General features: G+C 41.8%; 1 protein-coding gene across 1 annotated transcript; it reads right to left on the bottom strand.

Moving 5' to 3' along the window:
• Positions 1–6,417: 6,417 nt before the first annotated feature.
• Positions 6,418–7,923, bottom strand: LOC146189357 (chymotrypsin inhibitor). Its single transcript, XM_084603249.1, has 2 exons — positions 7,850–7,923; positions 6,418–6,670 (listed from the first exon to the last, which is right to left on the bottom strand). Exons 1-2 carry the CDS (start codon positions 7,911–7,913, stop codon positions 6,480–6,482), a joined length of 255 nt encoding a protein of 84 aa, XP_084459375.1. The 5' UTR covers positions 7,914–7,923; the 3' UTR covers positions 6,418–6,479.
• Positions 7,924–13,801: the final 5,878 nt, after the last annotated feature.

Raw genomic sequence — 13,801 nt, 5'->3', positions numbered from 1 at the left:
CTTCCGCCGGCTTCTTACCAAGGATCAAAAGAGCCTCTTTCAAGAACAAAATATTTGGTTAGCCTATGTTTTGCCCTTTTGCCTGCTAAAGTGTTTATTTATTGTTGTTTATTGAATAAGGCCAACATGTCCCGTTCGCCTGAAGCCAACGTTTTTCATTGCTTGCGTCCACTCCTTTAAGCTCCATAATACTAATGCGTCCTCTTCCGGCGAGCAGCTTATAAGTGCCTCGAGCTGCAATACTGGGCTGTACATCATCCAATAATAATAATACGAATAATAACAATAATAATAATATTTTTTCCTAGAAAAATAATGTCGCCGAAATTATATTCAATTCTTGCTCCGCTTTTGAACGTATCACGCCCCGTGACCACTGCACGTAAGTTCTCCCCTATTAAGGCGCCTCAATAGTGCACATACCGTTTCCTCTAGTATTGATCAACAACCAAAGCGGTTGCCATAGTGTTAAATCTAAGCCAGTGAATGTTTTCTTTTTTTTTTCAAAATATTCAGGGCGATAATTAACGTCTGCATTCACAGATACGACGTTTTTGTTTGTTTATTTTTTTATAACGCCAGTATGCCACTCCTTCCGACCTTCATTCTCGTTATCAACTAGCTCTCCATTAAATCTCTATTGTTTTAATCTGTACCTGGTTAGCTCGCACATACTCATCAGCATACAGTCGCAAGCTACAGATTTATGTGAAAAAGTATCGGACGTATATGCACAGCTAGCAAGCCCTATTTTATATAAGCCCCGCTTTATCCAAGCCGTGTGGACGTGGCTGTGTCCCCCAAGTGTAGGGTGTAATCGCCCGAAGGCCCTGGATGGTTCTAATTCCACTACAACCAAACATCTGAAAGTAGATGCCCGAGTTGGCAGCTAATTCCATGTCATAGGATCTCGTGACGCCGTGCAATTAACCTGATGCCATGTAATACACGGCCATGTCACCTACCAGATCAATGCTTCGGAATGTTTCTCACTGCTCAGACAACGCCGACTTCCCTGCAGAAAAGGGCTTTTAGCGCTATCTCTGAATTGAATTGAATATCGCAGTTGGGGCCGAGTTGTTTAGGCTCCCATTTCGGCTGCGGCAGGTGGTCAGTTCGAAACCCGGCCGCCAGACACCCACCGGTAAAATTCGGTACAAGCGTCCCCCGGCCCGGCGCCCGGCTCTTTCAGGAGTGTGCGTTTGGAAGAGGCTCTGCTAACCCTGCTGTGCTCCTTCGAGGGCTTAAAGTTTCGAACAAACTAATGACCTGCAAAGGTCGGGTTGACAGAAAAAAGGGCCACATAATGGGCTTTTGCCGCACAACCGGACTTATTGTTGTCCGATGGCGGAACTGATCACTGCCACATCGGAGCAACTATTTGAGACCTATGACCCCTTTCCCAAACATTTCACCATAAAGAGCCAAGCACCAGGCCGGGGGGAAGCTTGTACCCATTGAAAAGCCGGTAGGTACCCGGCGGCATAGGGATCGAACCTGGTACCTCCCGAACAAGAGGCGAATGCTCTACCACAAGGCCACGCTTTTTTTTTTTTCTTTATTTCCGAGGATACATGAACAACAAATTGTCACACTTAATAAAACACTTCAGCTGCCCTTGAGCTGACGCGTGTGAGGTTAAAATTTCTTCAATTTTACCAGGTCATTCAGAACTTCTGCCCACTGTGGTGGGTCGGGGAGCGCGCAGATACATTCCCGTAGATAAACAGCACTTTCAACAAAACTTTCACGTACACTGCGAATGTTATTATCTTCATGCCTTACTTGCATCCGTGTTAAACTGAATTCAATTTAAATTCATTTATTTTCAACTCCAGGTTGATAAGACACTGAATTTATTGATACTGAGACTGACTTAGAATCGATGGTTCAAAAACATAATTTAAAATACACGAGCGTGGGTCCCTGAAACCTGATATAGATCGGGACAGATGACCGCCCCCCTTCCGCCAACCCCAATAAAAAAGCACCATAGAGCACCGCAAACATAACTACCGCAGTCTTTACGCCACGGAATTATTGGGAAGTTGGCTCTGACTTCAGGCAGGAATTCGGTGGTTTGCGAGTTAACCTTCTTCCTGCCATGTGAGCTCGCTGCGGAGCTCTGGATATGAACTGAGCTTCAATGTACATCGGGTGCCGCCGCGCGGGGCAATTTTCGCTTGAGTTTTGTGTCTCTTGTTGTTCTCAATATCATTATTTTTTTCGCTGAGCTTAAAATCGAGGAAAGCATACCTTTTTGCATGACCTTTCCAGGCGTTGGCTCAGAATTGAGTTCGGTCTAGATATACATAAACACGCTGACATAGATGCAAGCAGTAACCGACGTGGTTCCTCAATTCTTGAGAAAACAGCGACCCTCTGGTGGCATCCAATAAAAGCAGCGTCATCAGCAGCAGCAGCTTCAGTACGCCTAATACTCTGCAGGGGCCCCTTTCTTATTTGTCTAATTAAAGTCGTCGTCGCAAAAATATTGCTCCCAGCTTATTTCTATTTGATCAGCGATAAAAACTGCAGTGTAAATCGTATCTTTTAGCATCGCTCACACATGTACGGAACACAAAACAGCTCCTTATTTCAACTTTGTTAGAGGAGGCCACCCCACCAGTGCGAAAATCCCTAAAACAAACAGGGTCAAGGAATATACACAGGAGGTGGCAAGGGGGGACCGGGTAAGGTAAACCAACAAATTATATATCAATAACGCTGCTAGAGTCTGACATTGAAACTGACGAGGACCAAGCTTACTTATCATATAGAAAAGCAAAAGCGTCAAGAACACGATAACAGGCTCATAAATAACAGAGCACACACTTGTTTACAACCCTAAGCACCAGCGTCGTCGTGTTTACGGGTTTTTTGCGCGCGTACACAGTTTACGCTGTTGACCAATAGATGCAAAATTATCAAGACCAACATGTCGTCTTATTCGAGTATAAATGTCGATTATTCGCTACTTTCACTGTCGTTAAAAGGGTTATCTTTAAAATTTCTTTATAAGTAGCGAAAGTAAGAACTGCGAAATACCGGATCGCGGAAGCAAATATCTGATCAGTGATTGCCCCCGGGTTCGGCGTAAATAGATGGAATAAAAAAACCGTAGTCAAACTTAAAACCCTCTCTTTAGGCTATGTAGAGATACAGTCCCAAATAATTTTTTTCTTCATGAAGGATTTAAAAGTTCTTTTCCATAAGTTTTTCACTTTAGTTTAAAAGGTTTACAGTCCCAATGCGACTCAGGTTATGAGGCACAGCGTAGTTGAGGGTTCTCGAAATTTTGACTGCCTAGGGTTTGTTGTTTAAAGGCTGAAGTTGGAAGTGTAATTACCACATAGTAAAGCAATTTGTCATAAAAGTAGCTTGACTAGCCCCACCTTCCAATAACTGTAGCACTGGACGCTTTCACAGAAAAAAGTAGCACAGTTCACACAAAGAAATATCTCAACTGCGATACTAGTTTCTATAAAGTAGACAGAACATGAAAACTACCGTATTATACCAGTTCAGAATAAAATGCAGAATATTAATAACCAGTGTACAAAAAGCGCATACAAGTAAAGCTTAAAACTTTTGTGCCCTGAGAACACGGTCGCTTTGCTATTTCCTGCTTTAAAAAGTGGCGGCGAGGCCGGGATTCAACGCTGCCTCTTTATTTTCAGTAGTCGAGAGCTGCAAGCACTTGGACAACGCAGCAGTGCGGTTGCTGAATTTATTGCCATAATAAATTATTAACATAAACCAAAAAGGCCATATTTTGTTTCAGGAAAGCTAATAATAGAAACAGTGGACTTAAACAAGAAGTTGGAAACGTTTTTTGGGCTCACATTGCTCAAGAATGACCAGATTTTGTTACCATTTTGTCTTACTTTTGACATTTTAAAAGGTCAATAATGAAAAACAAATTGGACTAACTCGGTGCTTTGAACTTATGCACCTTGTTTCTTACAGAAGATTTCACACTGCATGACAATGTGCGCAAATTTACTGCCACAATTACAATCAGACCTCCACAGCCGCTAGGTGTCCAGGCAGCCTTCGCTCGAGTTGTATTAGAGAAAAAGTTACTCGCACCCTAGCTTCTGCCAAGATAGCGAAGGAAGCCAGCGCATTAATTTTGTTAGAGACAAGATTTTCGCCAGCCGTAGCAGCCAGGCTCGCTGTATGTTATTTTTCTTTATTGACCAGGTTCTCTCTAAAACTTCATTCTCGACTGCAACATCAATATTCGGTACCAGCCTCGTTTAAAAATGCATAGGCATTCGTTCTTGCCGTAGACGAAGAAATATCAGATAACGTCATTCATTTGCATGTTATTTTAATAAAAATGTTGGCTGAACCACCAAGCATATGTGCATAGGTGTCCAGTTGAATGCAAAGTACGGCTTGTACCCAACCGGAAGCGCATGTGCATTGCAGTTTAGAACGATGTAAAAGTATTTAGCAGTAGCTATCTGCAGGCAAGCTTGATGCAATGCCACACCAGCAACATTTGATATTTTCTTGCGAAACATGGCAATTGATTTCTTTGAATACCTTCTACATACGTGGCCCGTGCTCACTCTCTGTGACACAAGACAGATTTCTTAAATAAAAATAAGAAAATGCCGGGCTGCACGTGTCGGCTTAGTTACAGTAAAGCGAAAACATTTAGCTTACTACTACCATTATAACCCACACTAACAATGTGTTAGTTCTGCAAAGCTGTACCGTCTGTGGACCGGTCCTTTACCTAGATTAACAGAAGGAGGGGCGCAAATGGAATTTCAAGAAGACAACGTTGTTTACTGCACAGCACGAGAGTGTGTTGCAGTTTTATACGAGGCGTGGCTTGCTTCGTCGATATTATGACCCTTAAGATCATACCATCGCCCTGAAGCGAGGGCGCCAGTTACCGATTTATCCCTGCATGATATGGTTTTCTTTAGGTTAAACCGATACGCTCACCGTGTGAACACAGGGCCCCATAGGTGAAAAACATTTGTATCTTCTGTCAACTGCTCTCTGTTTGATGCACCTGCAGAAATTGAGCATTCTTTAATTAATTCGAAAAAATGCTATGCAAAGAAAAGAACATTTATGAGGAGAATGACATTCAACCAGACTTGGTTCTGCTGTTGACCAGGTGCTTATTTTTTGTCGCATTTTGAATTGTATTTTCTTTGGAGATAGTGCAGCTCAGTAACAACTGAGCGCTTTTTAAACATGGTGCATATATACTCGTTTCTAAGGCGAAGGCCATTCTCGCCTCATCAGTGCTGTGGAAAGAAAACGTCACAGAAACTGTGGAAACGGAACCCGCCATCGATTTGAAGATAAAATTTGTTTTCACCGGGCTCCACGCCGCGCTTTCTTTTTGCATGGGAAAACGTCCGAAGAATAGCAATCCGGAGAAACAGATCGCAATTCTTCTTGTCCAGCATACGAATTATAGTAACGATGACAATGACGCTGAAGGTAGAAATAATGACGCAGCATTTATTTGATGGCGATGATAGTAATGATAGTGCTGATGACAGTAGAGATGAGAATGACGGTGTAGCTAGTGATAATGATGATAGTATTGATGATGATGATGGGGCTATTATTTGATAATAATTATGGTGATAATAGCTATAGTAACGATGTTGATGGCAACGATGACAATGATGGTGCAGTTAATGTAACTAGCCCGGTAAATTGATGTCCGCGAAGATTTAAGCGCAGTCCTTATAATTGTACATGACCACATGCAAAAAATAACATGTATGAAAAACAATTGCCGCAATAGAGCAGATTTACGGTGCTCATGGCTGGATTCCTTGCGGTGGCGCGGTTTGTCGTTCTGAAGTGTCAGTGCGGAAGGTGTTACCTGGTTACACGTTCTGGTTGCACAAAACATGAAGCAACAAATGCTTTCGCATTGGGATACAGTCGATGTCATTGTTAAGAGCAGACGTCAGCATGAATTGAGTTGGAGAAAGGGCGCACCTTGCTCAAAGCCACCTCCTTTCAGGTTTGGCGCGTCGCCTAGCTCCAACGGTTCCTTTTATAACGTCAATGATATTTTGTGCATTTGCAATTTTTTCAAAACACAGTTTAGGTTGTTTGTGTTGACAGAGAAATAAATTGATAGTTTGGCACCTTGTCACTTTTTTACACCAGCGCAGAGGGGAGGGTGACACTTTTCGACTCATGCTCTCCTCTAGTGGCAGAGCAGCATATAAGCACCAGCGGGGGAGACGCGGGAGTTCCTTTTGTGCTTAGGTTCGCCTTCAGTTCACCTCTCTATGTCAAAGATTGTAGCGGTCAGTTGGGTGCAGCCAGTGGAGAACCGGTTAATTGGAGAAATGTGAGAGAGGCGTTGCTCCTGCAGTGAGTAAATCCGGCTGATGACGATGGCAATAGATCTAATACTGATTTATTCGTTGTTTCATCTCTCATGTGTCAGTTCATGTCATTGCGGGGATTCGATGATTGAGTCACACGTACATGCGACAATCACTGAAACGAACACATGCGTTGTCGGAATCACGCCTGTAGTAGCCCTTGGCGCAGAAGCATCCCGTCTGGCAGTCAGCGGTGCAGGGTCTCGGTCCATGGGGTCCACCGCAGTTCTCCTCTCCGCAGCTACTGCTTTCACAAACCTTAAACACTTTCCGGGGACCGCAACCTGCACAGAGGATCAAGGCGAATGCTTCAACGAGTCCATGGCAATAACCCCCATATTACAATTGTGTTTTTCTTACATGTTTTGTACAATATAGTTCAGACATTTTTTGGCACAGAATGAATGCAAGAGCTCCTTATCGAGTTTCTCAGTCGGTTGACATTCAATGGAAACCAAAATAAGTACCTATGGTTCATTATTACCTTCGCTTTATCGATAAAATATTTTGAAGGCTAGGTACAATCACTACATGCACCTAGACATGGGACAATGTACCATTTCTGGCTGTGTGTCTTTCCCTCCTACATCAGGAAGGGCAAATTGCTCTCATTTTCTGGTCTATGAAATTAGTATGAGCGGCGTGGGTAACATATTCCTTCGGAAGCGAAGCAAACGGTGACCTAAATTGTCACCTAAACCAAAAGGGAAGGAAGGAAATCAGGTCTAAAGGAAGCCTTTTGAAACCAGAAATATCGAACAATTTCGGAAATAAAATTGTTGTAGTAGAAAAGCTGTGAAGATAAAGGAAGTCATTCAAATCCAATGTAACCTTAGAAAATTTGCGAAAAAGAGCAAGTTATTTCATTCGATTTCTTTCCATGGCTAAACAGATCAACGCATACACTTTTTTAGCCTGTTAACTGCGCTTAGTTACAGTATGGTGGTTTTTTCAACTGCGCATGTAAGCTCTTGCATTTGATGTAATGTTTCACAATATATTCTTTTAAAACTTTAGTAAACGCTTTTGAGCATGCCTTCCGGCTTAACTTCGCCAGCTACAGTGTCCTCATTTTTTTGTCTACTAGAAGGAGTTTTGTCAAGGTTCAGCCTATGTTGGTACGGCAAACAAGTGAATTTAAATTGTCTAAAATTATTTTGCAAAGTATATGCACATGATTACGATATTATTTAGCTTCAATAACAGGCCTCAAGTTTCTGCAGCGTCTTCAGCTTATGCTATGTTGAAATTTCACGGCCAAAATGCCTTGGAGCCTCCGTCAAGCATTTGCCTTTAGAACACCAAGCCGATTTAACAAGTTGTAAGCATCGATATAAAAGAACTGATTAGTTTAAAAGCTAAAACAAACTCGTCTATCAATATAGGTTGCATTAAAAGCAACTGATACGGCATTGCAGTTTGGAATAACCTCGATCTAAAATAGTAAAGTAAACCACACTCACCATCCCGTGCAAACGCGCAGCCCACCATGACGGTGAGAACCATCAACAATACGAAGCTCTTCATTGTTCGCAGCGTCTTGCGTCAGTGAATTCCTCGAGCGCTGACAAGTGCTCACCTTTTATTCGTTTCAAACGAACTTTGTAAACAACAGCGAGAACGGCGTTATCGGTTATCGACACTAATCATGTTGTTGATCGTCTGAACCAAATTGAGGCTATGTTTTTGTGTTTATGCCTGTGAAGTGATACGTGGGCTTTCCCTATCTATTATCTTACCCAAGCCACAGCATACATGCCCTGATCTGAACAAAAGGAAAAAGGAATAAGCTGCGCGAATCGATACACGTACTGTTTCTGACTCTACTGATTACAGATTGCTGCCGTGGTGTTTGCAGCCGAGCCTTGACTGACTGAGTTATCAAGAAAGAAGCAATTACTTCATGCCACTAGCGGACCATAGGCCAATTAGACCCAGTGACTTTCGCCTTTCTTTCTCAAGCAAGTAGTTTTACTATGACCACATAGCCTCAATATTAATTTATTTCACATATCCTGTTTCTTGCTGCACTATTCAGCCATATAATCATCGGTGATGCCAAGCTGAGGGGAAGCTGGTTTTTGCAATAACTGGTTATTTTTGCTGCCTTTTATTTCGCGTCCTTATCTTCATCGATAGCAGAAAAACCTCTCGAGACAGCTGCGCATACATTTTTGTATCGGCTGCACTAGGTAGGCACGTGCAGATATAATGTTGCCTGCAATACTATCCCAGGTGCGGGGATTCTCTCAAGCGTTCCACTTTTCACAGTGATGTCAATGGTCACCAAAGGGTTGCTTCTTATCAGCAATGCCTACTCAAAAAAAACATCGCGCTTAATCAGGCCTGCCGATGCACTGAAGGCACCTAGCTTTGTGTGCATTGCTATGAACAACGTTTGGTTTTGAGGGCATCCATGCTAACAATGTCCTCGCTTCAATTCTGGCGCTTTTTCCTGTCATGTCCATCGTTACCACTGTGCTTTATGTAACACTTACGATCCCTTTATGATATCTGAGACAGATAAAAATTGTATCGCTGTAAAAACTATAGCCCTTAAGTGCAGAAGATGTGAAAACTATTTTTATGTTTTCCATCGATTATGAGCCTTAGCATTAACTCTAAATTCACTATGAATAGTATCATGCAAAAATTCCTGCAATATGGGTGAAGATACGACCTACACTAAAATAAAGCCTGGGACAGCTACACAAACTCAGTGCGCATTGGCGTCCTGCGGCTGATGGTATCACAAAAAAAGTTATGGTGAAACATTCCTATCTGTAAAAAAATATATATATGCCGCCTTCATTTCACTGCCCGCCTTTCGGCATTTCTAATTTCCTTTTTCTAAGCTCCGCACCTGTATAAAATGACCTACTGTATTTTCGTCATTGTCAGCGTCCAAGTTACAAATCAGTCGTGTGAGAAATGTCCTGTCACACCTCACTCTACTTTTGCGCTGTAACATTCTGCGCACCTGCATATCCATTCAATTTATCTTAAAGAATTAGGCTTTCCCAACTGGTCTTATCGTACTTTCTGTATTATGCCCCGATTCGTTCTCCGATTTATTCTTCAATAGCTGTCGTATCTTTAGTGGCATGAACAGTACGTTACAGTCCTGTTATCACCTTAGCTACACAGCTTTCACACACAAGTTGACAAAACTGGCAGATGCTCCTCCCAATTAGGCTATGACACGTCGTCTCGTGATGTCACACAAGTGGCCAACCAATCACAGTCCGGCCATAGCTCTTGCCAATGTTCGCCTACCAGAAGCATTCTCCTGCGGGCGACTGGTGCGACAAATAGACAATGTTTTTTTTTTTCTGAAAGAATGGATAGATAGTTCTAATGTTCTAACACAGCACAATCCATTGACTACCCTGACTTGAAGTATAAACTAAGGCAATTTTTGCTGCAGCCATTAGTTAAAAGCATATGGTGGGTACAGAACTCGCGATCAATAATAATAACAATATGAGTAGAAAAGAAAGTTCATTAAAAATCATTTCGTTTTAACACACACACACACTCTACCGCTACATTTTGCGCACGGGAAAACAAAATTTAGCACCACCTAGGCATCTAGTGCTTATTCCTATCACAATATAATCTCCAGGGTACTCGTGTGACTCATTAGTACTATGATTGGTTCCTTATAATGATGGGATATAACTAAGCTACAGCTAATTATTTTTCACTGTAATTCCACGTTTGTTGCATCTCTAGACCTCCCACTCTGAAAAAAAAAAAGAGAAAACGTGCCAGTGTTTGTTGCAATTCTTGTCTGGGTTTATTAGTTTTTTGGAAAGATGGAAGCATCAGTAAAATCCTTCCAACTAAATGGTAGTTCCACTCAAATGACACGCGGCAAATGTAAAAAACGGAGGAAGGAAAGAAAGGCACGGCGGAGTACTCGGCACTCCCTAAATATAATGTGCAGTCACGCTACATTCTAACGTAAAAAAAAAAGAAATGCCTTAATAACAACAGGCGTGCTACTGGTCAGAAGCATGGTCACGATATTCGTTAACAACTCCCCCACCGACGTCCACAACACCGACCCTGAAGTCTGCAGAACTCGAGCTTCTATTCTATGATGTAAATTTGCCTCGTAATAAATTTTGTATATATACATATAGTCGAATGTTTCGTTTAATACTTATAAAAATATAATGCAAAAAATAAAATACTGCTACTGTAACATTGCGAAGGATACAGCTTTTATTACGGGTTGGAGGCAATCCATTACTGGTCTCCTTGGGTTTCCACGTTCGCATACATGTATTTTCAGGTAGCTTAATTACTGGTTTCATATTTTGCACCTCCAAAATCTCACTAATTCTTATTTGGTCCAGCTACCAGTGGTAAGAGACCACCCGAAATAGATCTAAAGCCCCGCTTTCTTGATGCCGTACGAACGTGTCAGAGTGACCTAAGAATATACAACGTGCCATACTAGGAACCTGATGGTTCTAAAGGATTGGCCCCACCCTGGTTTCTTAAATAAGCATCCCTACTTAGCAGCTCCTTCCAAACTTTGTAATAGCTCGTGGTGATGGTAATGACAAAATTTAGCTGTGGTTTAACCCTGGTTAACCCTAGTCGAATTACGAAAACAACGACGGAAGCTTCTTTTGTCTACTACATTATGAGTGCCTGCGTGTCGTAGGAGTGACGAGAATGCAAACGGTTCTGGCAGGCTGATTCTGATATCACGCGACATCCCGTATGAAAGGAGAGAACCGAGTTGGCAGTTCCTGGCCGTGGCATAGGGGTAACGTGAATTCAAACGTCATGGCAGGTTGATTTTTATTGAGGTACCACGGAGACGGACACGGACAAGGCACACAGCAACGAGCGGTCAGACCTGGCGCAGTATTGCTTTCGCAATAAAACAGTTATTGGTGGTTTGTGGCGGAGAAAATCTAGCAGCGACTGCTTAGCACACTTACCACCGTTCTTGTGGCGGCATCTCAAACAGAAAAGCCGTCATAAATCTCTTAGTCCAAGAAGTTTTATAGGTTAAATGGAGGCAATAAGATAGGGATAACGCATACGACGAATAAATATTTGCAGGATGCTCTAGACTATCGCACCTTTCATATAAACCAACAGTGGATACAAAGGTGCGAAAATATGTAAACATTGACAGCTCAATGTAGATCGTATGATGTAGTGATTATTCAGTATGCTCTAAAAAGAATCGAAAAGGGAGAAAATATTTTTGCCACCTTTTTGACCACCTTTTATTGTATTTAAAAATGCCTTAGATGTGATATATCGATGTGTGCATTTGAAATGGTTGGTTGTATAATTTTTCTTTTAAACGCTAATAGGTATTTAAACTTTAGATTTCAACAATCCTGCAAGTAGATTCTGAGTATGGAGCCATGAGAACAATCGGTATAAACGCATGAAGGTCCCTTTCGTTTTCCTCTTCTCGTAATTTGGTATATTATGGTGAATTTGAAATAATTCCAATGCATATGGTACGTCGCCCCATTAGCATGAGATGTAATCATTTCTGAACACGGTATTCTTCATGCACGCGAAACAACTTTTCGGCGTCACAGCTCATTTTAACGCGTTCTTGACAACAAATTTTGCAGTGTTCAATTAAGTCATTCCACCTGTTTTTCTCCTTTGTCTTAGAGACATATCCTCGTGAAGAACATGCAATGTTTTCTTTTTCCTAAAAATAATGACCTAAATATATGCCCTAGATTAACATTGCGTGTTGTGTCTATTACATATTCTGATTTATTCTACCTTCATAGTGGAATACGAATGACATTATTATGCTGCGCTGTTCGTCTAAGCATCAGAGCTAAATAAAATATAAAAACGAGAGCGCCTTTTTCAAGGATCTGTATCCTTGTAATAAACTTTTTTTTTTTTCATTTTTTATAGCTGGGGGAACACAGGTGCTTCACAGAATAACGAAGATCGAGAACTCAATCTTCTCGTCGATCCTTCTGTTCCTGCATTGAAGTTTATGAACAAGGCTGAATAATAAACCTTGTGATATTGTTGCGACATAGGAATGCAATATTCTATTGAAAAATTGGGAGTGGCTCGGACTGGTGTCTTCACTGTGCCTGGAGGACGGTTGCAAACTGCGCTTGCTTTTGGGTATAACGTCCGATGGAAGAAAGCCCTCCGTATGGAAGCCTGTTATATGCTTGGCATCGAATCGAGAGAATTGCTGCTTTGAGAGGTCCGAAAGAATCAATACGACGTACTTGCGTCGAAACTTGCTGTAGTTGTCATTCTTCGCGTCTGTACAAATATATTGCTAACTGCTTATGAAATAAAATTGTATTACTTTTCTAACTACTTCCTCCATAATACCAATAACGTAATAATATACATACCTAATCCTACTCCAAGAAAGTAAAGACATAACATAACAGGTTAACAATTTGGTTTTTATTTGGTTGGTTGGTTGGTTTGTGGGGTTTAACGTCCCAAAGCAACTCAGGCTATGAGAGACGCCGTAGTGGAGGACTCCGGAAATTTCGACCACCTGGGGTTCTTTAACGTGCACTGACATCGCACAGCACACGGAAGCCTTGCTTTTCGCCTCCACCGAAGTTTTCATGAGCTACATAGAAAACACATCAATAAAGTTCCTCGGGAGGAGGTCCCAGTATAATAATCGTCAAGGAGAGCTCCTGTGAGTGCATGTAGCAGTTAAAATTCAAAGCTAAGGGAGCAAAAGTAATAAGGCAAAAGAAGTGCTCAGAAAGGGCTCATTCGTACAGAATGCGTAGTGCAAGGAATGTATGAACAAAAGTCGTTGTGACCATCTATACATAGAAAGGTATTCAAAGCAAGCGTAAACAAGAAAACAGAGCAATAATCCCCATTGGCAAGGAATAACAAGAGGGGAGGCATTTTATCAATGGTACAGAAAAAAGCACAATATAAAATCCAAACAATATTGCAATTGATCATGATGTTCTTGACTTTCATGCATAAGAAAACAAAGTAGGGCAAACGAAACCTCCATGTCCCTACAGAAGCCGAGCACACTTTCTTCTACCAATACATTCCTGCCGACACTGCTCTCTCTCATGTTTGCATGTGCGATTACATGCACATGACCATGGCAATAAAGCAACCACAACAGCAGCATATTAAAACACTTGTCTGTCTCAGTGAGCTCAAATCAAAAAAGAGCGGGGAATACCGTATCTTGCTGCCCGCAGTGCCCTTTAATATTTGCGGCACCAGAGGCATGTCATTTATTACCTGCCTCTGGTGCCGTGCTGCATATAATTATAATTTATCTACAGGAAAGAAAATGCGCAGTATCACACTTTGTACAGCAAGTGTGAGTTTGGACAGTGCACCATCGCTCCTGTCTCGTGGCGTTCCTTGGCGCGCGTTCAAGTGTGGCATTG

This window comes from Amblyomma maculatum, chromosome 5, assembly GCF_055883805.1.
Source record: "Amblyomma maculatum isolate TAMU_Amacu chromosome 5, ASM5588380v1, whole genome shotgun sequence".
NCBI lineage: Eukaryota > Metazoa > Arthropoda > Arachnida > Ixodida > Ixodidae > Amblyomma > Amblyomma maculatum.
This window is presented reverse-complemented; position numbering and strand designations above follow the sequence as displayed.